At 36.4% G+C, this 27,516-nt stretch overlaps 1 protein-coding gene across 6 annotated transcripts in view; it reads right to left on the reverse strand.

The window, feature by feature from the left end:
• The window catches only part of CNKSR2 (connector enhancer of kinase suppressor of Ras 2), a 232,610-nt gene that overhangs the window by 150,382 nt on the left and 54,712 nt on the right, over positions 1–27,516 (reverse strand). For all 6 annotated transcript variants that reach the window (XM_041000355.1, XM_041000362.1, XM_041000379.1 and 3 more), the window contains exon 5: positions 2,601–2,642. In XM_041000355.1, coding sequence (XP_040856289.1) covers positions 2,601–2,642 — 42 coding nt within the window. The remainder of the gene's footprint in view (positions 1–2,600; positions 2,643–27,516) is intronic.

Raw genomic sequence — 27,516 nt, forward strand, 5'->3', positions numbered from 1 at the left:
GAATAGAAACTGAATTTTCTTCAGAAATAATATTTCATATTTTTACAGTCCCTAGAGATTCTTTCTTAATGAATATAATTTCTTTGTTAACATTTGAGTATTAATTACAATTATGCAATAAAATAGAAATTCAACAACTAAAAATATGCACTGAGAAAAATAAAGCTAAGAGAAATCATGGACAATCAAGCAAATGTACAAAATGAATGCCATGATATGAACTTCCCAATTACGGGCTACAAATTTGGATGTTAAATTTGTGGCAGTCAATACACAACAAAAAATATATCTCTTGTTGACAGCAATAGCATGAAGAGATTATTCTTGAGAAGCTCTACAAAGAGAAAATTATACCACACACTGCCGTCAATAATAGCTTTAAAATACGTGCCATAAATAATCTATCATAATAGACTAAAGTCCAATTCAGGAAACTAAATCCTTTAAAAGAGCAGTTATTGTCATAGAAAATTCAATGGCCCAAGAAGAGTCATTCTTTTTTTTTTTTTTCATTTAGACTTTTTATTTCAAACTTAATGAAAGTGCTTTCTCTACATGAATAAACAGACTTTGATCATAGGTCATTCTTTGGCACACACATTCTTAAGAAGTAAAATATAGGAGGGATTGGGTCTGTTCATACTCCTTAGTTATTGGCACAATGTGCACAGCTAGGTAACAACCTTATGTTCCATACAAGACAAGACAATATAACTCATAGCCTCAAGAAACTAGAACTGGTTTTAAGTGTCATATCTGGAAAGGGCATGGAGTTTGGTGTCAGATCTATACTCTTAGAAACCATTGGTGGGAATGTAAATTAGTACAACCATTGTGGAAAACAGCATGGAGATTCCTCAAAAAACGAAAACTGGATTTGTTCTATGATCCAGCCCTCCCACTGCTGGGCATATATACAAAGGAAAGGAAGTCAACATAGAAAAAGATACCTGTATTCCCATGTTTACAGTAGGGCAGTTTGAAACAGCAAAGATATAGAATCAACCTAAATGTCTGTCAACTGGTGAATGGATAAAGAAAATGTAATAAATATACATATACTGGAATATTATTTGGCCATAAAAAGAATGAAATCCTGACATTTATAACAACATGGATGTAATTGGAGATCATTATGCTAAATGGAATAAGCCAGCACAGAAAGACAAGTACCACATACTTTTCTCATGCGTGGAAGTTAATAGTATAGTCAGAGTATAAAAACTGCATGGATACCACACTATTTGGTATGTGGAGAGTTATATTGTATTCACTGAATTGTATTATTTATAAGACAGTACATCATTCTTTCCTTACATTATGATCACGAACCCTATATTATATGATATAAATGTGTTTTCAAGAAAAATATCTGTTATGTACATAATACCAACATGAGTTAAGTATTATAAAATGTTAAAAAGTTATTAAATATTAAAATACAATTTTAAATGTTTTGAGCAGCAAAGGAAAACAGAAATGTCAAACCGTATGTGTTTATGGAACCTAACCTAATACTTGGAACAGATGGACTTTAAATATTAGTTTTCTTCCACCCTCTGCGTTTTATAGGTAGGTTAAAACAGTAATTATTATCTCTCCTGGACTAACTAGGAATGGAGTACATTAATTCTCCACTCCTGAAATCATCCTCATAAATGTTGAAGAGTATTATTGCTACATAATAAAGGGAAGAGGATTAGAAAAGGATTACTTGGAATCATTCATGTAGTAGAAAACAACAGAGAAACAGAATCGCTGCTCTGCTGACATTTTGAATTGATACTTATCCCCACTCTTTAGGTAAGATGTTCAAAAATGTTACCTTTCATAAACATACAATGATATTGTATTATGAAATATTTCAACATTGTAGAAATAATCTTATAAACTGGAAGTAGAAGACATTAGAAATGACCTTTGGCAAGCATATGGATCTTCTTCATCTAGAACCTAACAGATGCAGAAATCATGTGATCTCAAATGAGTGGTGAGAAGTTACGGTGACAGATCAGCATCCATCAAGAAACAGATTTATGAAAAGAGGGGTCAACTGCTTTCTAATAAGCAAAAAGATGTTTCTGTAGAAAATCAAATATTTGAGTATCACTATTCCACTTCTAGTAATAAAATATATGCAACATCATGAGTTAATTCTACATTCATTGCCATATTATTATTTAGAAGGTCGTTTGGTAAGCATCCACTCAGAGCACTGTAATCTTGACTACGTCATGAAGTGTTTTATCTCAAGGATGATAGAGGGGAATTATTTCTTTGATGTCTTTTGTCACAGAGAGATAATAAAAACGTATTTCAAATTCCCTTTTCTCTAGATTGTTAATTTTATTGCTTTCCAATGCCAACACATATTGAAATCCTAAAACATTATATTTATGCTTTTCCAGTAGCTATAGTAGATAGTTATTATAAGTAATTGTTACATTTAGATTCTTTCATATATTTCACTCACAAATATACTTAAACCAAAGCACATAGATTTTTATGACTTTTTTGCAAGCAACAGCCTTTTATTTAATTACTGGGAAAAGAAAGAAATATCTTCTAGCAAACACAAAAATAAATCCAAGTATACTTACCACATGAAGAATTTTATTTTCTGTTTCATAAACAGTACAATCCTGAAAAAAAGGATACATAAATTACGTTAAAAAAATGGAGCATTTGTTTAAGATATTTTCCTAGGAATTGTAGTAAAGCTTGACAAAGTATTGAGAATCCAAGTATAAACAGTAGTAACAACAAGAAAAACAACTGTAATAGTATAAACGAAAACATTAGCAGAGGCTGGCTCTGAAAATGAGTTACAAAGGATATCCTTTCTTTTGCCTAACTGTATTTTCTAATTTATCGACCTTAAATAATATACTATTCATAATGAAAAAGGAACAATAAATGTTTTAAAAACAAATACACAAAATTGTATTTTAACTATTTTCTATAACTTTTCCTTCTGTTACATATATTTTGTTGAGATATTTTCAACATCTCAAAGTAAATCATCACATATTACAACTCTGAAATATGGAGATTTAGTTTGTTATCAAAATTCCATGTTTGTAATATTTTCAAGTATTAATAAGCAATCAAATAGTTTGGTATAAATTTAAAATTGATACGTTACTAATATCAAGTTTACAATTCTTATCTAAATTTGGCTCCTTGAAATTTAGAAAAAACTCTTTTTAATAAACTACTGTCTTTTCACAAATATGCTAATGATTTATATATAATAAGCAGCAATATTACAAAATGATTTTTGCTTCTGAAATTAACACTCACTTTTCCCAGTTTATATAAGAGGCAACGATATGCATTAGCAGTAATCCAATAAGGGTCTTGTGAGAATTAAATTAGAAAATGAAATGAATCTCAGAGCATAGCATCTATTATAGAGCAAGTGATAAATACATTTCAGCAATGTATTATTGCATTGCATTATTTTAATGACTTAAAAAACTCATTACCTTTATATAAAAATAATCACTATTTATAGTTTTGAAAGAACCAATATTTTAAAGAGTAACAATCCATTTCATTTTCCCCTGAATTTATTTTTACCAAAGAGAAGTCTTGTTCAACATAACTTCTGATGGTACTATTTCAATGCAACACCTCTTAGAAGTATGTATTCACATCAGGTGCAAGTTTTTCAAAGTAAATTTTAGGTCTGATACATTTCAAAACTAACAAAAATACCTAAGGATTAGGTTTTGCCTTTTCTCAGTATTCAAGGGGACTCTTATGCTAAAGGAAACAGTTCCTACAAAGTCAGCCACGTCTTTCACAAAATCAATTCTTTAACTAATTGCGAATTAAATGCACAGAAGAGTTCAACTGAAGTAAAACATTAATGCTTTCTAAGTACACATATATGGCAATTTGGAAGAATCTGATTTAAAACAACCTCAAACACAATTATGTTTAGAAGAGATGAATTTAGAAAGCTGGAAAGTTACCCAGTTCCTCCCAATGCTTCTAAAGCTTGCTTCAGCTGCAATTGGAGTGGTGTTTCATGAGTATTCTACCTTCGAGAATCATACAATAGGATTAAATTTTAAGCTTCAAAGGGCTTTTTTTCAAGGACAAAAGTACACATAATCTAAACATTTGTCCTACTTGTGATATAATGACACAGAAAGTAACTAGTTCAAGTCTGTTTAAAATATAGTAATTTTGCTCAGCTCCCTAGTGTGTTGTAATAAAAAGAACTGTAACAATAATCTTAAATTGTTCTCAGTAATCCTATTGTTTGTTGATAGTGGTGTTATTTTACTGAATCTGTTGTGTGCCTTGTAAGATGAAACAACTGTACAATCATGTGATTGTCATTCTAGAATTCATGTGTCATTAGAAAGTATTTTTAGTATAGCAGTAAGCAAGCATATGTGTAGGACTGAAGAAGTTTTAAAAAAAAGCTTCAGTTTTCTTTTAAAGATTTTTATTTTTATTTTTATTGGAAAGGGAGATTTACAGAAAGGAGAGACAGAAAGATCTTCCATTTGCTGGTTCACTATCCAAGTGGCCACAGAGGCTGGAGCTGAGACCATCTGAAGCCAGGAGCCTCTTCCTGGTCTCCCACATAGGTTCCAAGGCTTTCCCAGGACTCTACTGATTTCCCAGGACACAAGCAGGGAGCTGGATGGGAAGTAGAGCAGCCAGGACAAGAACCATCACCTAAGAGCTAGGAACGCAATCTAGGCCTTCCATGTAAGCGGCAGAAGTCTAACTACTTCAGCCATCTATCACTGCTGCCTTTCCAGAGTCTGCATCAGCAGGAAACCAGAGTCAAGAGCCAGAGCTTGGCATGGAACCTAGGTCCTCTAAGGTGAAATGTAGGTACCACAATTAGCATTCTAACAACTGAGCCAAATGTTTCACCCTTGTCCATTCCACAAATACTAATTATGCTACAGATACAATGATGAATAAAACATGGTCAACTGATACAGAAGAAGCACAGTTTGGGGAAATAGATATTCAAAGAAATAAATTAAAAGATGTTTAATTTTAAGGCTTTAAATTTTAAAATGCTTTAGAAACACAAATACCACAAAATAACAGATGCTAATTTCTGAAAAGGCAATTGTCTAAAAATTTTAAATATCAATATACCTCATTAAAATATATGGCCACTGGGTTGTGCTATGCATATTGTTCTAGCAAATTTCAAACTCATAAATCTTTCTGCAGCTCACTGACTAAAGGGATTATATTTGTAATGAAAGATGAGAGATTATTCAAGTAATGAAGTACTGATGAATGCTTGACAATTCTATCATGGCAACACAAGACAAAGTCTGAAGAAATATGTGAAATGACTCAAGTGATCAAGTTTTTCCACCACTCTGAAAACGTCACACACAAATAGGAAAAAAAATTTAATTTTAAATAAGCAAAACTAATACCTGACATACAGATTTAAAAATACCTAAGGAGTAGAAGAAGCAAATAACTGAGTAAAAAGTCAGGAAAAGTAGCATATAAATTAGCTTTTGGAAACAGTAAATATTTAGGCAGAAACGTTAGGACATGATAGCAAAAGCAATATAATCACACATCAGGCAATTAAACACTCCAGTAATTTTCAGATTTTAGCTCTATCTATCTATCTATCTATCTATCTATCTATCTATCTATCTATTTATCTATCTATCTTAGGGAATGAATCAAAATGTAGGTTCTCAGATTTCATTCACAGATACACATTTATTAGGTTCAGAGTAGAGCTTTCAGCATGATTTAAAAAAAAATTTATTTTTGTACTCAAAATGCAGATTTATGGGGGTGGGGGAAAAGACTGAGAGCAAACACTTTCTTCTTCGGTTGGTTCACTCACCAAATGGTCATAAAGCCCAGAGGTGAGCAGATGCAAAAAGGCTAGAGCTGAGCAGATGCAAAGCCTGGAGGCAGGAGCCTTTCTCTGGGTCTCCCACATGGGTGCAGGTACCCAAGGTCCTGAACCATTCTCTGCTGCTTTCTCAGGCCATAAGCTGGGAGCTTGATTGGAAGTGGGGCAGCTCAGACAAGAACCTGTACCCATATGGGATGTTAGCACTACAGGTGGAGGCTTAATCCATTGTGCCAGGTGCCAGCCCCTCCAAGAGATTTTTGCAATAATATTTTGGGAAAACAGTTGAACTATCTTGTAGGATTACTATGTGATGGAGGGACATCATAAATCAATAAGCTGATTAAAATTTTTAAAACCCTCTAAATAGTACTCAGCTGTTAAGAATTATATATTTTGATGAGATGTCCTCTTAATTTATTAATTTTTTCCCTCCCAGCACATAATTTTTTGTCTTTAGTAACTTAGTGTTTTGAGTAGCTTCTACTTATTTAATCTCTACCTCGCTTCAGCCAGATGGACCCATTTATTCAAAGTCAGAGGCTATCACAAAGGGTAAGGACACAAGAAACAGAATAAAACAATAAAACTAAACAACACCAGGAGCACCTATTGGCCTATCACTCTATATTATGAGAAAGAGTAGAAACTAAATGATTATGTTCTATACTGCTAAGTAAGTAATAGTTTTGTGGAATTCATTTTAATCATGCTCAATATTTAAGCAACCCTAGATACTCTGGAGGGTTTAAATTATTAATAAATTATTTCTATTAAAATGTGATCTAAAAAATATGCTTTTCTCAACATGAGATTTAGGAATACATTGGGGCCAAACCTTTTCCTCAAACATTATACTCCAATTTTCAAAAATATTAATGTTACTGCATATCAAGAAATCTAGCTTTTACAAATCTGTTCAACCTAGGGAAAGGTACACCTGTGACGTTCTATTTATTTTCAGGCTAATATTCAATTTTATTTTAAATTGTATTTAGAATTATGGAGCTATGTACTCCCAGGAAGTGGTCACATTGGTTTGTTTTTGTTTTTTTTTTAATAAAAACCTTATTTTTACTGTATATGAAAAATAAAATTGAATTTCTGCTTTATCCCTTTCCATAAATTTTTTTCCTAAAAATCATGGAAGGACATTTAATGAGAAAAAGTTCATAAAACTGAGCAACATTTCCTAAATTTTGGTCATTTTTTTTTTTCATTTAGAAAGTTGTATGTCCAGGATCACCCTTCCACAGATGAGCTATCCACCTACACAGGATCATAATCAAATATTCTTTTTGTAAAATGATGTAATGGCCATTCAAAGCAGAATACACACAAATATTTTTTTAAAATATTTTTTTAACACACAAATATTTCTAGTCCTATACTACCATATATGATCCAATTTTACTATGTACAACTATATTTTAAAGAACTTTAGCATTGTAATGCCTTAAATGTCAGCTGTTTAAATGTAGTATATATATAATAGGTACATATAGACAGACTATACACACAGACTCTCTCTCTATATATATACACACACACACACATATACCTATATTTGTATATAAAGAGACTCCTTTGGTAATGGTAACTTCATACCAAATAATTCAATATATTCTATTATTAAGGTAGCAAAATATCTTTATATACTCAAGTGATTAATTTAAGCAATGAGTTAGTGTTATATTCTTTTTCTTTATGTTTTAATTCATTCATATATTCATTTAGTGACACCACAATTTACTTCACTAAAATGATTCTTGGCATCCTGTAAATGTCATTACCTGTCAGGCACTATTGGGTGATAAAAGATTATTTAGATTTGGTCCTTGGCTTTCATGATTCTATTATTTATTATGGGAAAATATTCAAATTGCAATATAGGCTACACATGATAAAGGCTGAGAAAAGATCCCACAGGTAAGGTGATAATTCTGAACACAGCCGTCTAACACAGACGGCTGACTGTTCAGCTGGTCTTAAATGATTTTCTAATCTGGAAATTGGAGATTCAAGACAGAAAGACAAATCAGGTTCTGCGAACATGCTAAGCTAAACATTATTGCTAAGGAATAAGCAGATTTCTGTGGCTACAATGTAAGATAAGTAGCAGGAATGCACAGAAACCAAAAATAGAGAAAAATATGGCATAATATTGCTGAGAGCTACCAATGTTAGGTTGGAGAAAATTTTTGTTTCAAAGGGAATGCAATTTCAGTTTTCTATATCAATATAATTTCCATCTAGAATCTTCTTCTACCAGGATAGCAAAAGTTTAATTCAGTCAACTGATGATTACTTTTGACTTTACTTGAGGAGGGTTGAAGTCAGGGCAGCCTATTTCAATACTATAGCTGATGTTATGCAGCAAGGTGAGCTGTGCATGAATGTGTAAGGGAAACAGGTGCTGCAGAGATGCTCTGGTACAGCTAACAACTCGCATAGACATCTCTTGATCTTTTCTTCATGGTCCTTCAAGCGGATTTCTGCAAAACTATTTATCTTCTAAGATATGCCAAGGATATTTTGCATCTCCAGGAAGCATTGAGGAGAGTGAACTTCTTTCTGATACCAGGGAGTATTTAGGTATGATGGTGGAAAGGAATTGAGGGTTAGTACATTACCCTCAGGTAGTCAGAAATAACAGAATTCTCTGAAGGATTCATTAGACACACAGAATAGATGGGAAGGTAAAGTTCAACATTACCTTAAGAGTACAAGCTTAAGCAAATATATGCATGCATGATATAGACAGAGAAGAAAATTTGAGAGGATTAAAATTATCTTATTTGTGGTTTATGAAATTAGAATTGTTTGACAGGTTATGTAATACAAAATTTCTAGCAAATGCTTTTTGAAAAAATTCTATCAAAACAGAAATATAGCTAGATCTGGGAGACATCTAAATTGAAGTGAAAGTGAAAGCTAAAAGAAATCAATGACACCATTGTACTATAGTCTATATGGGAAGATAGCTGAGCACAGAATCTCACACAATGCCTGTTTTTAAGAACCCAGACAAAGGAAGAGTCAGTTACATGGCCTTAAACAAGTGGAGAAAGGGGTATTAGAGTGACAAAGAAAAAGAGCTTTAGAAAGCTAGAAGGTAGAAATGGTGTTTAAGTGACATACTGAGCATGATGGACACAAGAAGCTTTCAAATTGGGTTTAATGTAATGCTGAAAATGAAACTCTAGTTGAAAAAGACAATGGGCCAGTGCTATGGGGTAAACAGGCTGTGCCTCCATCTGCAATGCCGTATCCCAGATGGATGACAGTTCATGTTCCGGCTGCTCCACTTCAAATTCAGCTCCCTGATTATGGGCTGGGAAAGCAGTAGAGGATGTCCCAAAGTCTTAGGACCCTACAATCACATGGGTGAAATAGAAGTTCCTGGCTTCCAGTTTCAGATTAGCTCAGCTATGGTCATTGCTGTCATTTGGGGAGTGAAGCAATAGATGGAAGATCTCCCACTGTCTATATTTCCTCCTCTCTCTCTGTAACCCTGACTTTCAAGTAAAGCAAATCTTTTTTAAAAAGATATGTTCTTTCATTCATATATACAGTAATGGCTTACAATAGCTCTTTCTGGGATCACAGAAATGTACCATGTCTATACTGTGCAACTTGATAGCCAGACAGTTGTGGCTATGGTCACTTGGAAAGCAGTTAGTGCAAATGAGGAACTAAATGTGTAATTACAAGTTAAATTTATATTTCAGTTAAATAAGTTAAATTTTATATTTCAACCATTTGTGGCTAATGTTTACAATGCTAGAGTGCAGTTCAGGTCTAGAAAAAATATATTTAGTCCTTTTAACTGTTACAAAATGGGAAGGCATGTAGCAGCAATTTCAAACAACAGAAGTGATATTCAGGGAGAAAATATGGAAAGATTTACTTTGCAGGAACAAACCTGATGCTTCCCTTATGATTCCTTCAGCAAAGAGAAGATGCCAGTGTATTATGACTTCTATGGTAGCATCAATATTTGCGGCAGGATAATACATGGAAAAGAGCTAGGACAAATAATTAGAAGTACTCATCAAATAGCTTTGTGATCACTGAGATGTACCAGGAATAAACACTTTATATTTTATGTAAGATAAAGTATCAAAAAATGTATAGGAATTGCATGGACATTTTATGATTAGATTGTTCTTTTCATCTCTTTTTTATACTCCTCTGACCTGTGGTCTTTCTACTTTTTACATGTTCTATATTATGGCGAGTGCTGCAGTGAATCACCAATTAAAAGTGGACTTAAACTATGTTTTGAAGAATTAAATAAAAACAAAGAATAAATGGGTTTGAGGGATGTAGAGAACACAGGAGGAAAGGGTATCTTCTTAGAACTGCACCTATGTACCAATAATAATTTTAAAAAGATAAAAGTTCAAACTACATTTCGATTCATCAAAGACAGAAAACTGTTCTGAGTGCAAAGAATGAATGTCCACATTCACTAGAACTAACTGCTCTGCATGAATGTGTTATCAAAATGCTATAGCTTAGCTCTATGTTAAGGTCCCTAAATGTCCTTGAGAAACAAAGCAAATGTACAGTCATACCACAAAGACTTCTTTGATAGTCCCTTTACTATCTTGACCGGCTCAATGACTACAAACTGTCCCTGTAACACCTGTCAAAAAGACAGGAGAAGGATTCACAAAGGGTGGCATCTGCTGTCATTTAAACATCACCAAGTTTCAACTGAATTGGCTAAGATTTTCATCAGATTAAATGGATTATGATTTTGAACCCAGAAAGAGCAACAATTAGAGAAGAACCTAGTTGGGCCAACTACCCTTCCTTTATCATAATACAATACAGACAGAGAAGTTAAAAAACATTCAATTAAATGAGTTTTTTTGGCAATAAAATTGAGTATATGACTGTCTTTCCATGCCCTGTTCTGTTCATTTTTCATAAGATTAATTTATTTTTACTGGGAAAGCCAATTTACAGAGAAAAGATAGATAGAAGAGAAAGATCTCCCATCTGCTGGTTCAGTCATCAAATAGTGCAACTGCTGAAGCTGAACTGATCCAAAGTCAGCAGCCAGGAGTTTCTTCTGGGTCTCCTACGCAAGTGTGGTCTTCAGACTTTGGGCCACTCTCCAAGGTTTTCCTAGGCCAATAGCAGGAAGGTAGACTGGAAGTGGAGCAGCTGGGACATAAACTGGTGCTCACATGGGATCCCAGTGCTTTTCAAGGAGAATAGTGAGTTGAGCCAACATGCTGGCTTCTGTTCTATTCATTCTAATTTCATCCCAAAGAATATTCTACCCCAGTGGGATGTCAGACAATACTCGATTGTTCAAGGGATAAATGTAATGAACTTATTTCTAAGGCTAATACAGTTAACCATTAAAACTGTTTTAACTGCTATGCATTTACTGGCTTTAGTTTGTATGATAGCTTCCATCATTATATATTACATGGAAGATACAATATATTATTTTGCTACCAAATAGCATTAGTCAACAGATAAAAATAACTATACGTTTAAGTCCATCTTAAGAACAATCACGAAATCATATCAGTTCTGCTTACCTACCTATTGAATATCAAGTGACACAGAAACAGCTTGTAATTTACAAAACATACAAACATTAACAATCACTATGATCATTCATAGGCTGAATAAAGGCAGGTAAAATTAGATGATCCCTAAGTTTTCTTTCAAGTTCATGAGGTCCTGACTCTATAATTCCATATTTTGGTTTCCTACACATTTATAACTATACTCAGTTTTTCACCTAGTCTATGCAATGATATATTCTGTATCTACACACATTTACAGATTTTGATTACCTCTGAAATTGATTATCTGCTTGGATAGCTATACTAATCAATATTGTGACTCTTTATAGAAAGTTGTTTACCAATTTAACATGTCAACAAGTGTTACTCGACTATAATACAGACGTGAAATATTTTATGCTTGGTATAACATTTCTTAAGCAATTACTTCCTACCAAAGCATTATTCTAGTAATATGTTACTTTATTTAATGCTATGGTTAAAAATATACAAAGACCATTCAAATGATACAAGTGTGGAAAAACAATCAAAAAGAAAAAGACAAACCTATCAAAGTATAACAGGAAAAAGCCATATAGATATGAGTAAAATATAAATTGTTATTCCCAATCAATATAAGCAAAAAGAAACGAGTAGGAATATATCAAACTACAAGGTTTCTGCATAGCAACAAAAAAAGTCAACAAAATGAAATGGTAACCTACAGAATGAGAGAAATACTTTCAAATAACATATCCAATATTAGATATTAATCAATATCTAGCACATACAAGCAGCAAATAAAATGGAATAGACACAAAATACTTTTACTAAAAGATGGACAAAGGACCTCAATATTTTCAAAGAGAAGATATATAAAAAGCAACAGGTATCTGTGGTGGCGTTTACTGTAACTAAACATCAGGGAACTGCAAATGAGATACACAATGAGGTATCACTTCACACTTTCTGGGATTTCAGGGATCAAAAAGTGAAAAGATAACATTGCTGGGAGCATAGAGAGGAATTTTTTGCATATTGTTGGTGGGAATGTAAATCAGTACAGTCATTATGGAAAGCAGTGTGAAGGTTCTTCAATACATTAAAAACAGTACTACCATATAAGGGAGCATTGCGATTTCTGGGTATATATACAAAGGAAAGAAAACTCACATTATCAAAGAGATTATCTGTATTTCTACATACGCTGAATCATTTCTCTCATTAGCCAAGATAGAAAACTACCTAAATATCCTACAATAGACAAATCAATAAAGAAAATGTAGAATACAAACACTCATATAAACATTATTCAGCCTTTAAAACAAAAGAAATTCTGCTATTTGCCAACAACATGGATTAACCTAGAAGTCATGTTAAGTGAAACAAGTCACAGAGAAAGACAAATAATGAATAATTTCACATGTATATGTAATCTTAAAACAATAAAGTTAAAATCACAGAAGACGAGAGTAGAATGGTTATAGCGGCAGGAAATGGGACATTAGAAAAATGGTACAAACTTTTAGTTGCATGATACTACTATCTATAGTAGTATAGAACTATACTATAGTAGTTACTATGCAACTACTATCATGCAAGGTGATTTACAGTCAATATTAGCATACTGCGTATTTGTAACTTCCTCAAACCACAGATTTCAAGTTTTCTGACTCTACACATATAGAGGTAACTCTATGAGATAGGACTGCTAATTAGCTTATTTACGCTGACACAATCCACACGTCAAAACATCTCGCTGTAAATCTGACATATTCACACTCTTTCCTTGCCAATAACATCTCAATAATAGAAAAATATAAGCTAGCAGCTGTAGTGAGAGATTTAGGAAACAAATTTTAAGGAAGCAAAGATAACTATCTATTCAAGCACTATGAGGAAGTAAGAAAGGTATTTTGCTAAAAGTCCAACACGATCAGAGTCTTACAGAGTTGGCAGAAGTCATCCAACTGAAAGGTTAGGAATAGTCATGGTAAGAACAACATGATTAGAAAGTAATAGGATGAGAAGCAGAGATATTTAAGAACCTAAGTATAGTCTTATAGGAGTATGAATTACGAAGCAAGAGAAATTTAAACATGATATTGATGAAGTGGTGTGATATTTAATAATTTTAAAAGACCTTAGAATTTATCCTTTAGACCAAAGGGAATCCCTGAAAGGGTAAAATCAGAAGAGTGCTATGGTCAAGTTTATCACTGCTAGCAATTCTGATGATGGGAACATGATAGGAGAGAAATAAAGAAGAAAAAGAGGAAATTCTGCCAGTGGCTCTCAGTATGAGGTTTTACTTTACAATCTGATTGGTGAAGCAAACATCTTCACAAAAAAAAAAGAAAGAAAGAAAACCTTAACAATTTCTGTATTCAAACTGCAGAAAGGAGACTACTGAAGCAAAATTCTCAATAATTGTACAAAAGCTTTGGCATAGAAATTACTAATAGAGTATGTGACGGTTAAATTGCTGGTAAGTTAAAAAATAAGCTAGGTTCTTAAAGTCTTCTAAGGCTAAAGTTCAATGTTTTAACATGTAATACCTCACTTAGAAAAATTACAACATTACAGATATCAAAAATGGAAAAAGAAGCAAAACTGACTAGGTTTATAGCTGATGTAAATGCGCAATTGAGAGGCAGAAAATACTAGATTTGCTTTTTTTTTTCCTTTTGAAATATAAGTGACAGGCAGAACTAGAACTGAATCTAAGTGACCTCTCTTATATAGAAACCTGCGCATCAACTTAACGTATGGCTATAGAGAAATAGAGTTGTTTCTAGTACTGAAAGTTTCTGATTATCAAAGTAACTCAATACTGTACCTACATACCATGCACCCAACAGACTGGACTAGTCTGTTGTACATACTGGCAAGCACAGGAACTAGGGCAGGGAACGGGCCTGGTGGGGGTTATTGTGGGTCACTGCGACTAGGCACTGGTTTATGTGAGGGCCGAGTGTGTGGGCAGAATCATGCTGGACTGCAACACCCATTGGTTCCAGTGGAACACAGCCACTTGTGCCACAACCTCCAGTGAGTTCCAGGTCTGGGTTCTTATGTCAGATTTCCACCGTGCTCCCCAGCTCCTGGCTCACCACTCTTCACCTCCTGTGATACCATACTGTGGCTGCACCATTGTCTCTGCAACCTTTCTCCCACTTCCAGTTGGAGCAGGTCCCAGGATTAGAGAGACACCGGGTGTCCTATATAATTAGGTTGTTGGTGGCGCTGAACTTGTTGGAACCTGTGGGACGTTAGGTCTGGGTGCCACACGGACCTATTTTGACTGGTATGATCCCACAGCCAGTATTATTTTCCTGCGGGACCAGTGCAATCCAGTGAACTCAGCAAGTTCCCCCGAGCTCAGTACATGCACAGTTCACTGCTGTCCCCTGCAGTCCCAAAGCTATTGCCACACTGTACAAAATGGCGCCTGACATACCACCACTATAGTTCCTGATTTGCTGGCTGTCAGATCTGAGGGCTACCCAGATCTGCCCTGGGTGGGACCTGTAGAATGCCACGTTGTTGCAGTTCACTGAGTTAGAAATGAGTTCACTCCCAGCTCAGTCCTTTCCCTTGCATTTCCTCCTTATGCAAAATGGTGTCCAATTCAGCTCTAGGGGGCTGACTAGGCCATGAAATCCATGCTGTTCTCACACTACCCATCTAAGAACTGCTGCTACTGTCTCTGCTCCTGGTCAAACCAAACGCACCAGCAAGACGGACAGTTCTTTGTCTGGGTTTACCTCCCAAGCTCCCAGTGCAAGTCCCTTCCCACCTGGTTGCTGGTGGAGTTCTGGCTCTTGGGGATGTTCAGATTTCCATTAGCTGAATGCTGCTGGAGTATCAGTCACTGCAACACCACACTGCTGTGCCCGTTGCTTTCCTGTGTCTGTCAGTCTCCAGGTATTCCTCTGCTGTTGTTCTGTCCTTTCCTATTTCCTGAAATATGTCCCCTCTGCTTCATCCTGATCAAATGTTTTTCTGTCCGTTTAAACGTGTCCATACCCTATTCCGCCATCTTGATTCTCTTGGCCTGCATATGAACTGCATTAGAGGGAGAGCCAGGCTTTGCCAATCAACTTTATCCCCTGGTACATGTATAAGCGAAAGTAAGTGCAGGCTGGCTGGGCTTTGCTGCAGCATCAGCTGGCAAGTTCTGCAAATAGGGGCAAATCCTGTCAAGTTAGACTGCAGAGTCACGTGGAGAGTACAAAATCCAGGACTGGGTGTGGACACCTCTTTAATGGACTCAACTCCCACTTGCGAGCATGAGAACCAAGGCTAAGTAAGGGTGGGCCTGGCTAGCACCTGTCACCATGAGTTTGGGATGGATTGTGGGGTCAGCTGGGTTGAGCTAGTCTTCAAGGCCCATTGATGTGTATGAGATGAATGGAATGTGGAATAGAATGGAACAGTTTGCTGCACATACTGGCAATCACAGGATTCAGAGCTGGGGGTGGGGTTAGTGGTAGTTAATGGAGGTTGCTCTGACTAGGCTGTAGTTCCTGCTGATTTACGTGAGGGTCAGGTGTACAATGGGCAGGGTTGGACTGGGTCGCAGCATCCATTGGTTTACATAAAGACAGGGCTGGAGACAGAACTGACCCAGCAATGTGTGTGCATAAACTGATGTGGATGATGGACTGAGCTAGACCCCATATATGCAAGCATACTGAAAAGTTAGGGATCCCCCCCCAACTGGACCACTTGACTCAGAACTCCAACCATGGGGAGAATCGCAGAATCTGTGATCTGACCATGGAGCGCATGTGTCAGAACTGGGTTGATACATAACTGTATTTATAATAATACACACTTGCTTGCTCAATTTTGAAAAATTAGTATTTTGTGGCTTTTTTTTCATTCTTTATCAGCATCACAGTTACAGGAGCTAAATTTAAATTTCTGGAGGTGACTGATCTAGTGGTTACAATGCTCACATCACAGAGCAGAGTCTAGGTTCAATTTCTGGTAATGCACTTAATGTTTTAGTTAATGTGTATGTTTGGAAGCAGGAGGTGATGCTTCAAGTACTTGAGTCTTAGAAATCAATATGAGAGACCTGGATTGAATTCCAAGCTCTCAGCTTCAGCACCAGGATAGGCCTGGCTATTGCAGTTATATGAAGAGCCCTACTCCTCTGTCAGTCAGTTGAATAACAAAAAATTCTGTCACTTTTTCTGGTGAAATTTTAAGGAGAAAATGAGTTATTTCAGTCCTTCAAAAAATATTCTAAATGCATAAGCTCTACTATTACTTTCAAGTCAGTCACATATCTTTTCTTAAATGGATATTCTTAAAAATGTAATCAGCTGTAATCTTCATTCATCTTTTTATTTAATTTTCCTGTTAATATGTTATCAATGCAAAGAAAACAGATTCAGTGTAGCTCATACATATAATTGCAAGAATACATGGTATTTCCCTTCCTCATTCCCTCCTTTCTACCCCTCTTTTATCTTTGCTTTTCTTGAAATAACACTTTTAAAGAGATTTATTTATTTTTATTTAAAAGGCAGATTTGCAGAGAGAACACAAAGAGAGATCTTCTATCTGCTGGTTCACTTTCCAAATGGCTGCAGAGTTTGGGGCGGGGTTGGGCAGAAGCCAACAGCTTTATCTAGCTCTCCCACATAAGTTCAGGGGCCCAAGAACTTAGGCCATCATTTGTTGCTCTCCAGTTGCATTATAAAAGGAGTTGGATTTAAAGTTGTGTAGTCAGGACTCCAACTGGCGTCCATCTGAGATGCCTGAGTCGCGGGTAGTAGCTTAACGTGCTGCCCCACAACAACACTGATCCCATAACACATTTTTAATTAACATTACAAAGATTTAATGCTCCACTAAACAAACAGTTCAATAAGTAAAAAGATTCCTTTAAAAAATTAGTCATTATGGTACTGGTACTGTGACATAATGAGTTAAGGTATACTTTATGGCACTGGCATTCTAAATTGGATCTCATAAAGGCTACTTTGCTTCCATTCCAGTTCCCTGCTAATGTGCCTGGGAAAGCAGCTAATGATGGCTCAAGGACCTGGGTCTCTTTCTCACTCTAGCTTTCCTAAAAAAGAAAAAAAAAAGAGTAATCACAGTACATCACAAATGATAGTATATCAGAGACCCTCTTCCAAAGTTTAGTTTATCACCTGTGATGATCAAGAACTAACTCAACTTTTTATATCTATTTCCTTCTACACAATATAGAAATACTGGTAAAAATTTCCGTCTTCTTAGGTTCTTTGTGAAAAAATTATAAAAACCATTTGAAAGGTTAAGTACATAATAAAATGTATGACAAAAACAATGATTCAGAGAGTAGGGAGATAATGAAACTACAAGGTATAATAAGCAATGAAATGTTGAGAACATGATATGCCACAGTTGTAAAGATGAGTATGAGCATATTAAAAAGCCTAGCAATATACTCCTAGGTATTTATTTAAGGTAGTTATATTTTTACATGTCCATGACTGGGAGAATGGATAAACAAACTGGAGTTCATGCACACAATGTAATATATGTGGTGAAAGTGCATGAATTATATCTACAGAAGAAAACATAAATGGAACAATAAACATATCAAATGAAAGCAAGACAGTAACATTTTACAAAGCTCAAAAACAAGCACAGTTAAATGGTATGATTAGAGAAGATTATGAAACTATTTCAGGAGAAAAAACTGCAATGATCAACACTCTCAGAGTAAGCATGCTGATGAAACAGAAAAGAAACTCATGAGTAACTAAAACAATAGTGATAATATTCTAGTTATCTAATTACTAAACAGATTAATAATCATTTGTTCTGAGTACCGTAACATTTCAGTAATGTATTATTTTGTCCTTACAAAACATTGCATAAGATTTAGAATGTAATCCAGTAAAGAAAACAGATGTCTAAGAAATTGTACCTTACCATTTGCCATCTAAGACATTTTATGAACAGGATAGGCATTTATCACAGCAGTTCTGATGCCACTTGGGTTGCCTCTATCCCATACTGGAGTACCTAAGTTTCAATAATGTCCCTGATTCAGACTGTATTTTTATGTTAATAGTCAACCTTGGGGGTGGAGAGGGGCAGCAGGCTTTGGCTCCTGTAGCTGAGCCTCTGCTACCCCATGGGAGAACAGGATGGATTACTATGCTCCAGCTTGGTTCAGGACTTTGGTAAGTGGACCATAGGATGAAAACTCTGTCTCCTTTTCTTGGTCTCTCAAGTAAAACAAACAAGCAAAATGAAAAAAAAAAAAAAAAGCAATTCAGTTTGTACGATACATCCCATTTACTCTCCTGTTATTTCTGATGGTGATACAATCTAAAAGTATTTGGTAGGATGATTCAGAAAACACACAATATATCTGAAATTTGAAAAAGAATAAACCTTTGAAAACAATCTACATCAACATTCAGATTTATATAATATACATTAATTCTACGTTTTTGCTCACAAGCCAGGCCAGTGTCAGAAAACTGGTCAAATAATAAATTTTATGCCCCCGAGGTATAAGTAGCCCTTGGCTTACATATGAGGTGATTTCATCAATATTATCTTTTCATTCTGAGCCTTTGTGAAAGATGCAGCTAGCATTAACCAAGCAATCTTTTAAAATTATGATGAACTTCTTATGTGTTTATGTTTTGGTTAAAATATTATTTTATCTAAGTCTTTTTACAAGACAAGTGTACATATATATACTTACAATTGCAAACTCTATGTATTTTTTAGTTTGATATTTGTCTTTAGAAAAAAGCTTGATATTATGAATATTACTTAACTGCATAAGGATTATAAGGAAAATATACAAATATTGGTATTCCTTCTATATGACTAATCAAAATGCATAAAAAGTATAATTATGTGCTGAACTATTTTTTGTTCAGGTAAAAAGCAAAAAATTAGAATTAACCTTCGTATTGCCTTCGATGTGAATACTAATATAATGTGTATCTTTTAAAAAGTACATGTAAAGCTTGTCCTAATTTTTGGTCCAAAATGCCCTAGTTCCAATCCCAAGAGTCCCCAGCCAATTTCTAGGTTACCTAGAATGTCTGATTCAGGAAAGTTTAAATACGAACCTAGAGCACATAATAAATATTTAAAGTTGTACTTGAAATGGACAGTGAGACTATACCAGATGACTTTTCATGTACTTTCACATTATATGATTCATAGAATATATGCTCTGCTTTCTTCAGTATAATTTCTGCCAACATTTTACATGTTCATAATTATGTAACCAGTTTTATTTTCAGTATGTCTTCTAAAATAAACACTTTCATATGATATTATATACTGTTCTTTGACTTTTATATGTCTTGCATTATTCAATTTTTAGAAAATATTTATTTATTTCAGAAGCAAAGAAATGTAGAGTGAATGTGCTGATTCACTCCCTAAATGCCAACAACAGTTAATGGCAAGCCAGGCTGCAGCTGGGTACCACAAAACTCCAGTTTCCCACATTGGTGGTAAGAACTCAAGGATTGAGCCATCATTCCTGCCTCCCAAGGTACATATTACCATGAAGGTGGAAATAGGATTTAAAGCCAGGACTTAATTTCTGGTACTCTAATAGAGGAGGCAGGCATCTTAATCACTAGATCCAATAATCACCTCAAGTATTCCATTTTTAATTCCATATTATCTGGATAGTGAGAAGGGATAGAAGGTTCATGGATGATTAGCTAAATTTTGTTATTATAGTACAACACAGATATATTTTTTAAAAAATGCCTCCCAGAATACAAGACATTGTAGTTTATTTGCATTAGAAAAATTAGGAGTACAAAGGTAGGGCTTGGGTCTGAAGGCTTGAGCCCATTAGCATGCCGGGCGCTCAGAGGCTGAGAGGCCCGGCTAGCCACAGGGGTGGACGCCCAGGCAGCAGAGCTTAGGACGGGTGGCGCAGTTGCTCCCTGAACACAGCTCCAGCCTGGAAGTTTGGGCCCAATGGGCTTCCATGTGCTCGGATCCAGGTTAGCATGTCCCAGAGGCAGGGCTTGGGTCTGAAGGCTTGAGCCCAATGGCCTGCTAGATGCTTGGCCTGCTGGGAGTTCGGAGCCTAAGGGGCTGGATAGAACCCTGGGGGTAGGCTCCCAGGTGGCAGGGCTCAGGCCGGGTAGCCTGAGGGCTTCTTCGTCCAGTGCCACTGGCACCCAGGCCACCTGATGGTGGGATCTTGAGAGGGGAACACAAAGACCTTTATGGCTGAAACCCAAGAACCAGCCCTTGTAGGATAGACGTGTAGGAGTAGTTAGTACTGAGCAATGCTGAATACCACTCACCAGTACACACTAAAGCCAGGGGACTTGTACTTCTCATGACTAGATCATAATACTCACCAACGAGAGTTGAAACAGGGAATGGGAAATCTTAGGCATGGCCATGGCACTAACCAGGACACAAGAGAACTGGGTCTTGGGGGAGACTCTCTGAAGGATGTATGGGCCCACCCCTGTGATCTGCAATTTCAGGTGGTTTGCTTGGAGTTGACAGTGTTGACAGGCTGAGCTAGGCATGACCATGGAACCCCCGTGACACTCTTGGATACTGAGGCTGGGAGAAGGCTGGAATGGTCTAGGTTGCAGTACCCGCAGACACACCCAAGAATACAGTATGGGGTGGGCTGGGCTGCAACATCCACCACTCACACATATGCAGGGTCTGGGAGTTGGTCTGGTGGGGGAACTAGGGAAATTCACCTGATGGGCCATTGTTACCACTGGTGAGCATGTGATTCAGGTCTGCGCGTTGGTAGCTCCAACTATCCATGTGTGTGTGAGGTGGCTTTGGAAGAGGATGGACTGAGCAGAGCCAGGCCAACCTCAGCTCACTGGCAAATGTAGGGGTCAGGCTGGAATGCGGGGCATGTTGGGCTAGGCTATCACATCTGTTGGTTTGCATGAATCAGGGATGGGAGCAGACTGAGCAGGGCCAGGCTGCAGCAATCACTAAGAGTCAATAGCCTAGCAGTTAAAGTCCTCACCTTTAACACGCCAGGATCCCATATGGGCACCGGTTCTAATCCTGGCAGACCTGCTTCCCATCCCTGCTTGCGGCCTGGGAAAGCAGGAGAGGACGGCCTAAAGCCTTGGGACTCTGCACCCGCATGGGAGACCTGGAAGAGGCTCTGGGCTTCTGGCTTCGTATCAGCTCAGCTCCGGCCAATGCAGCCACTTGCGGAGTGAATCAGTGGATGAAAGATCTTCCTCTCTGCTTCTTTCTCTCTGACTTTGCATTAAAAAATAAATAAATCTTTAAAAAAAAATCAACACTTCATGCTCATTTCTTAGCTAATGTTAATTGAATTCGTCATTTTTGTGTTTAGAGCAGAAAATATAAAAATGGAGCAGTAAAATAATTTTAGGTTAAGTTGATATCCAAGGCGGGCATCATGATAATTATTTCAACGCTGACACAAAGCGTGTGGGTACATGTTTTATTTTTCTGATTCAGCTGTGGACAGTGCTCTAAATGAAGCTTCAGTTCTTAGGTAGAATTCTCGCCAATTACAATTTTAAAATAAGTTCTCCCTTTTTCTCAAAAGTGTCAGTATAACCAATTTTATTAGGGGAAGAAAACATGGGGGAAAAATCAGTTTAGAAGATTTCAAATATAATGATTCAAACCCAGAAATAAATAAAACAGATACAGTAGACTAAATAAGTTACTTGAAATGGGGGTTTTTATTTTAAAAATATTTTTTTCCTCTAATTATAGAATTATTTTAAATATACCTGGCCAATATCAAGAGGCATTTTCCACTTATTACTTGGATCATTTCTTTGTGTTAAGAAGGGAAAAAAGTCAATTGTGACAGTGTATTTTTAGATATTGATCATCTCATTTTGGTGCAAAGGGAATAAAATAATTAAAGTTGAGTAAAAAATAATTTGATGTACAGCATATTTCCAAGCATAACTATCACCATAACTGTTCAGATGAGATTTCTTGAAAGCCAAGTAATAAATGCATGTCCTAGATTCCTTTTTCGAATCTACACCTTGCTTCAAATTGGCCTCTTTTACAGGAAGCTTAAGTTTAGTTTTATCTTCAGATACTTTATACAATTATAAGAAAATATAATCATTTACATGAACATAATGGCTAATTAGACTGTTATATGGACATTAACTGTAAGTTACATAATTTATTTTACAATACACTTTAAGAATCTGTCATTGTTGTATTCTGTTAAAGTAGCATTGCTTCAATGCACATAGCAGTCTTTTTTGTTTTCATGGTAATGAAAATTCATTTCAGAAACTGGAAAATACAAAAAAGTCTAAACAATATCATTCTTACTTTCATTATCAAGAAATAAATATCTATTTTATTTCATCATCTATCAATACACATTCCTACTGTTATGACAGGTAGTAACAATTTATAGAATCCAGAAAAAATTATTACCAAAAGGTAAAGTAGCAATAGAATATTAATATATATTAATATTGATATATCAATTGTCTTTAATTTTCCCTAAGTGCCATGTTTTGTTACCATTACAGATATTTGCATAATGTTTCAAAAAATTGTTACTTTCATTCTAGCTATAAAAAATAATTATGAAGATCAGCACTGTTGTTCTAACTAATGAATAAGCTGATATTTAAACTGATGCCTATTTCTGCGATTCTTCACAAGAACATTGAAGAATTGAAGAAGCTTTTATTACACAGGAGAGAAAATAAATGTAAATACAATCCAAACACTAACTTCCAATCCTTGTGCCTATAGAACTGTATGTATCATGAATTTTTTTTTCTAAAGGCAGGAAAGAAAGATTACAAATAGCCTTGTGGTAAACAAACATGTAATTAGGCTCCAGTCAATTTATTTTTAACAAATGTGTAGTAAGTATATATTATGTACAGAAATGAATATTAGGTTTTGTTCCTAAATTCAAGGATTTTAAAAACTAGTGGGAGACAGAATACTGCCAGTAGAATATAACTGTCAAATGATTCAGAGGGGTATTTTACATTTATTGTGGATTGTCATATGATTGACATAGCATTCTGCAAAGTAAAAATACACTAGCTCTACCCATGCAGAGAATTATAGCTAATAAGTCAACAAAGAGGACAAAATGTAATTTTAAAAACGAATCCAGAAGTATACAGAACAAATAAAACAAAAACAAAAAAATACAGGAAAAATAAAAGACAAACAACAAGCTAACATATTAAATCCCAGTAACACCAACAGTGGCATTAAATATAAATGGTCAAAATAGGAGGAAGGCACAAACAATTATGGAAATGAGAAAGTTTCATCAATGAGGCTTTACAGGTCAGGACAGAATTTAGACAGAAATAATGCTAATTAAATAATTAAGGCACAAAAGACAAATTTAATATATCCTCACACACATATGGATTCTCACAAAAGGTAAAATCATACAAATTAAGAATCTAATGGTAGCTGCTACAAGTTGGGTAGAGTAGAGAAGGAGGGGAGGAGAATTCTGGAAAAGTTGACTACCGAGGACTAAACTATAGATAGGAAAATTATGGTCTGATATTTCACTTTAGTTGAGTGATATAATAATGATATTCCAAAACGGCTATAAGAAAATATTATTTTTTCTAGAAAATATTATTTTTTCCCATAATTGTGAAATACAAGTTTGAGGAATATATATTTGTCTAAGTATCTGAATATTGTATAATGTTCACCTGTATCAAAACAGCAAATGGTAGATTATAAGTATGTCAGGTTCTATGTTTCAATTAAAAACTTAAAAATATACAGAGCATGTTCTGTAAACCCTCGAATCAAAGGAAAAAAACTGCAAGATATACTTTACACATTTTAAGTCATTTATATGCGTCAGAATACAGTTAAAATAAATGAAAATACTGCTAGGTAAAACTGACGTTGAGTTACAACCATATGCAGAATCCTTTGAATTTCACAGAAGAGTTTGTTTATATTCAATATGGAAATAGGGAAATTTCTGAAACTGAGAAACCTGAAGCTTGTATTTTGAATGACTAACCCAAAATTGATTTATTTTATACTTGCAAGTAGATTGAATCCAGATGTTATGATGTGATTTATTTAAAATTATTATTTATTAATTCCTTTATGACACAAAAGAAAGATCTACTTAAGAACTAAGACAAAGCTTAGATGAAGTAGGAAAGGTCAAGATCAAGAACAGAAGCTTTTGTTCAAAAGCATCTTAAAGGTGACACATCAAACAGGATATATGGTAGAAAAAAAGAGAATGAATCAGAAGTAACTGACAAAGGCCATGAGCCACTGTACATTAAAAAACAGAAATAGATAGTATAAGAACAAAAAGTCCTAAGAAGGGTACAGCATCGTCTCCAAAACAGAACACACTGGGTAAAGGAGATAGAAAGTCATTTTATGCTCTAGGTACACTTGGAGTATTTCATTATCACTGTTTAGTCAAGACCAAATGTCCAAACAATACAAGCATTATTCTGTTTTTCCTGACATTTCCTGTGCTGCAAATAGCAAAACTTAAGCCCACTACCGCCTTAAAATAGGGTTCATAAAGATAAAGTTGAGGAAAATACTGCAACTATTAAAAAGATGCTATTGAGAATATAAGCAGTCCTTTGGGAACAATATGATAACAACATTTGTTATCTATGAAGTAGCTGTAAATAGCAGGTGCTCATAATTCTGGAATGAGAAAACAATTGATATTAATTAGTTAAATCTAGATATTTTGAAATTAAAGAATGTGTGGGTTAGTTAGTAAAAGTACATTTTTACAATTTTACCTGTCTCTATAGAAAATCTTAAATCACAAAATTATTTTATCCATTATTTTGAATATAATAGCTGAAGGATAGAGTGACTAAATTAAGATCTGGTTGGTACCTATGAGTTGTAAAGATATAAAACTCTATGTTTCTGATCTAACTCACTACATAAACATTAAAAGAAACATAACTTTTCTTTTTAAAAATTATTTTATTTTTATTATTGTATACACAGTTGAGAAGGATGAACACATGTGAGTCTCCGAGTAGCGTGGGGAGGGTTGAGGTAAGGAGGAAGGTACGTACGACAAATGTCTGAATTTTTTTCTTCCATGTCTGAAGGGAAAGCAAAGGAGGGAGCCACTCTGCTGTCAAACTATATCAGCACCTGAGGATGGGGGACAATTATTTTTTATAACATCTTAGAGACCCGATCTGGGGGAAGATGGTTACTTGAGTGGTTTTAATAGTTATTAGATGTCAGCTTCACTGTACCAGGGTTCTGAAAATCTTCCCAAGGTCTGTTGGATGACCAAGTCCAGTTTAGTGCATCCACAGACCTGAAAATATGCTGCAAAGCTTGGCCAGGAGAATGTTCAATCTGCACTGTTTTCTATTTTCGGATGAGATACTTGATGCGTTGGGCTGGCTTAGATGAGCTGGTTGTCATGCCCCCTGAGTACATCTGGGCATACTGTCTATACACAGCACAGACATTAGCAACTGAGGAGGACTAGTGCTGACTGATGCACTCTAAGGTCAGAGTGCATACGTTCTGATTTTCCTTATGGGTTTGAGTCCAGTGGTCTAGATGGGGAGCCCCCCAAGAGGTCTGGGTGACCTCAGACTTGATTCTTGTATGTGCAGAGCAGTGTAGGGTCAGGTTCTTTCCATCACCTGTACCAGCCAAAGCATATTAGCAGAGGATGCAGCTGCCTGGTCAGTTCCACCCCTAGCCCCATCTCTCATGTGAACTGATGAGTGCTACAGCCTAGCCCAACCAGTCAAAGCAGAGGTCCAGTCTTCATGTACACCAGTGGGTGCAACAGCCTAGTCTGGGTGACCCCCAATAGCCTCCATCAGGCCTGCCCTCACCTTGGGTTTTGGTGTGCCGGCATGTGCTACACAGAGCCAGGTCTGCTCTGTGTGCCATTTGGCTCTCGTGTACACACATGGGTGCTGCAGCTTAGCTCAGGCCTCCCTGCCCCAGCCCTGGCTCTCAAACTCACCAGCACGAGCTGCAGCTCAGCAGGAGTGTGCACATAGTTCCGCTACCATGTCCACTCAAAGCCATGGGTCCATGTTTTTCAGTGAGTACTGTGGTCTAGCCCAACATGATTGCACCCAGTCCTGGCATGTTCCAGCAATTGTTGCACCCTAGCCCAGATGGTCCACATAATTTCTGCATTTCAGTGGGTGTGAATGGTTGGCCCATGCTCAGATTAGTACACTCCCAGTCCCAGTGCTCACGCCAGCCGGCGCTATGGGTCCAGTGTGAGAAAGCTTGCTCAAAGGCTCAGCATTTGCCAGCAGGTGCTACAATCTGATTCATCCTGGATCACCTCCAGTGTGTGCTGTTGACTGACCCAGTCCAGTTCACCCACAGACCTGGCTAACACATATGCCAGTGGGTACTGCAGCCCAGTCTGGTCCGGTCTGGTCTGCTCCAGTCCAGGCCTTTGTGCTCACCACCACGGGCTGAATACCACTAGGGAAGTTTCCCAAGTTCCCTTCCTGGAGCTGTTCCCAGTAGCAGTCAAGCCTGACATGGCCAGCACCTGTACTAGGCCCAGTTCCAGCCTTGAATCTTGCATGTGCTGGCAAGTGCTTTAAACCTGCTTGGCATGGGCCCGGCGCGGTGGCGCAGTGGTTAAGGTCCTCGCCTTGCACGCCCGGGATCCCATATGCATGCCGGTTCTATCCTGGCAGCCCCGCTTCCCTTCCAGCTCCCTGCCTGTGGCCCGGGAAAGCAGTTGAGGACGGCCCAAGGCTTTGGGAACCTGCACACGCGTGGGAGACCCAGAAGAGGGTCCTGGCTTCGGATCGGCATAGCATCAGCCGTTGTGCTCACTTGGGGAGTGAATCATCGGATGGAAGATCTTCCTCTCTGTCTCTCCTCTCTGTATATCTGCCTTTCCAATAAACAAATAATAAAAATAAATCTTTTTTTTTTTTTTTTTTTTTTTAAAACCTGCTTGGCATGGCCCAACGACAGTCTCAACTCTTATTGGCACAAATTGCAGCTTGGCCCAGATGGGTGTGGCCTACACCCTGTCCTGGCTCCTGGGCATGCCAGCAGGTGCTAAGGTCTGGCAAATCCACCTTGCCCACAGAC

The sequence above is a fragment of the Ochotona curzoniae genome, unplaced genomic scaffold (genome assembly GCF_017591425.1).
Source record: "Ochotona curzoniae isolate NIBS_2020 unplaced genomic scaffold, NIBS_Ocur_1.0 contig_1274, whole genome shotgun sequence".
NCBI classification, from domain to species: domain Eukaryota; kingdom Metazoa; phylum Chordata; class Mammalia; order Lagomorpha; family Ochotonidae; genus Ochotona; species Ochotona curzoniae.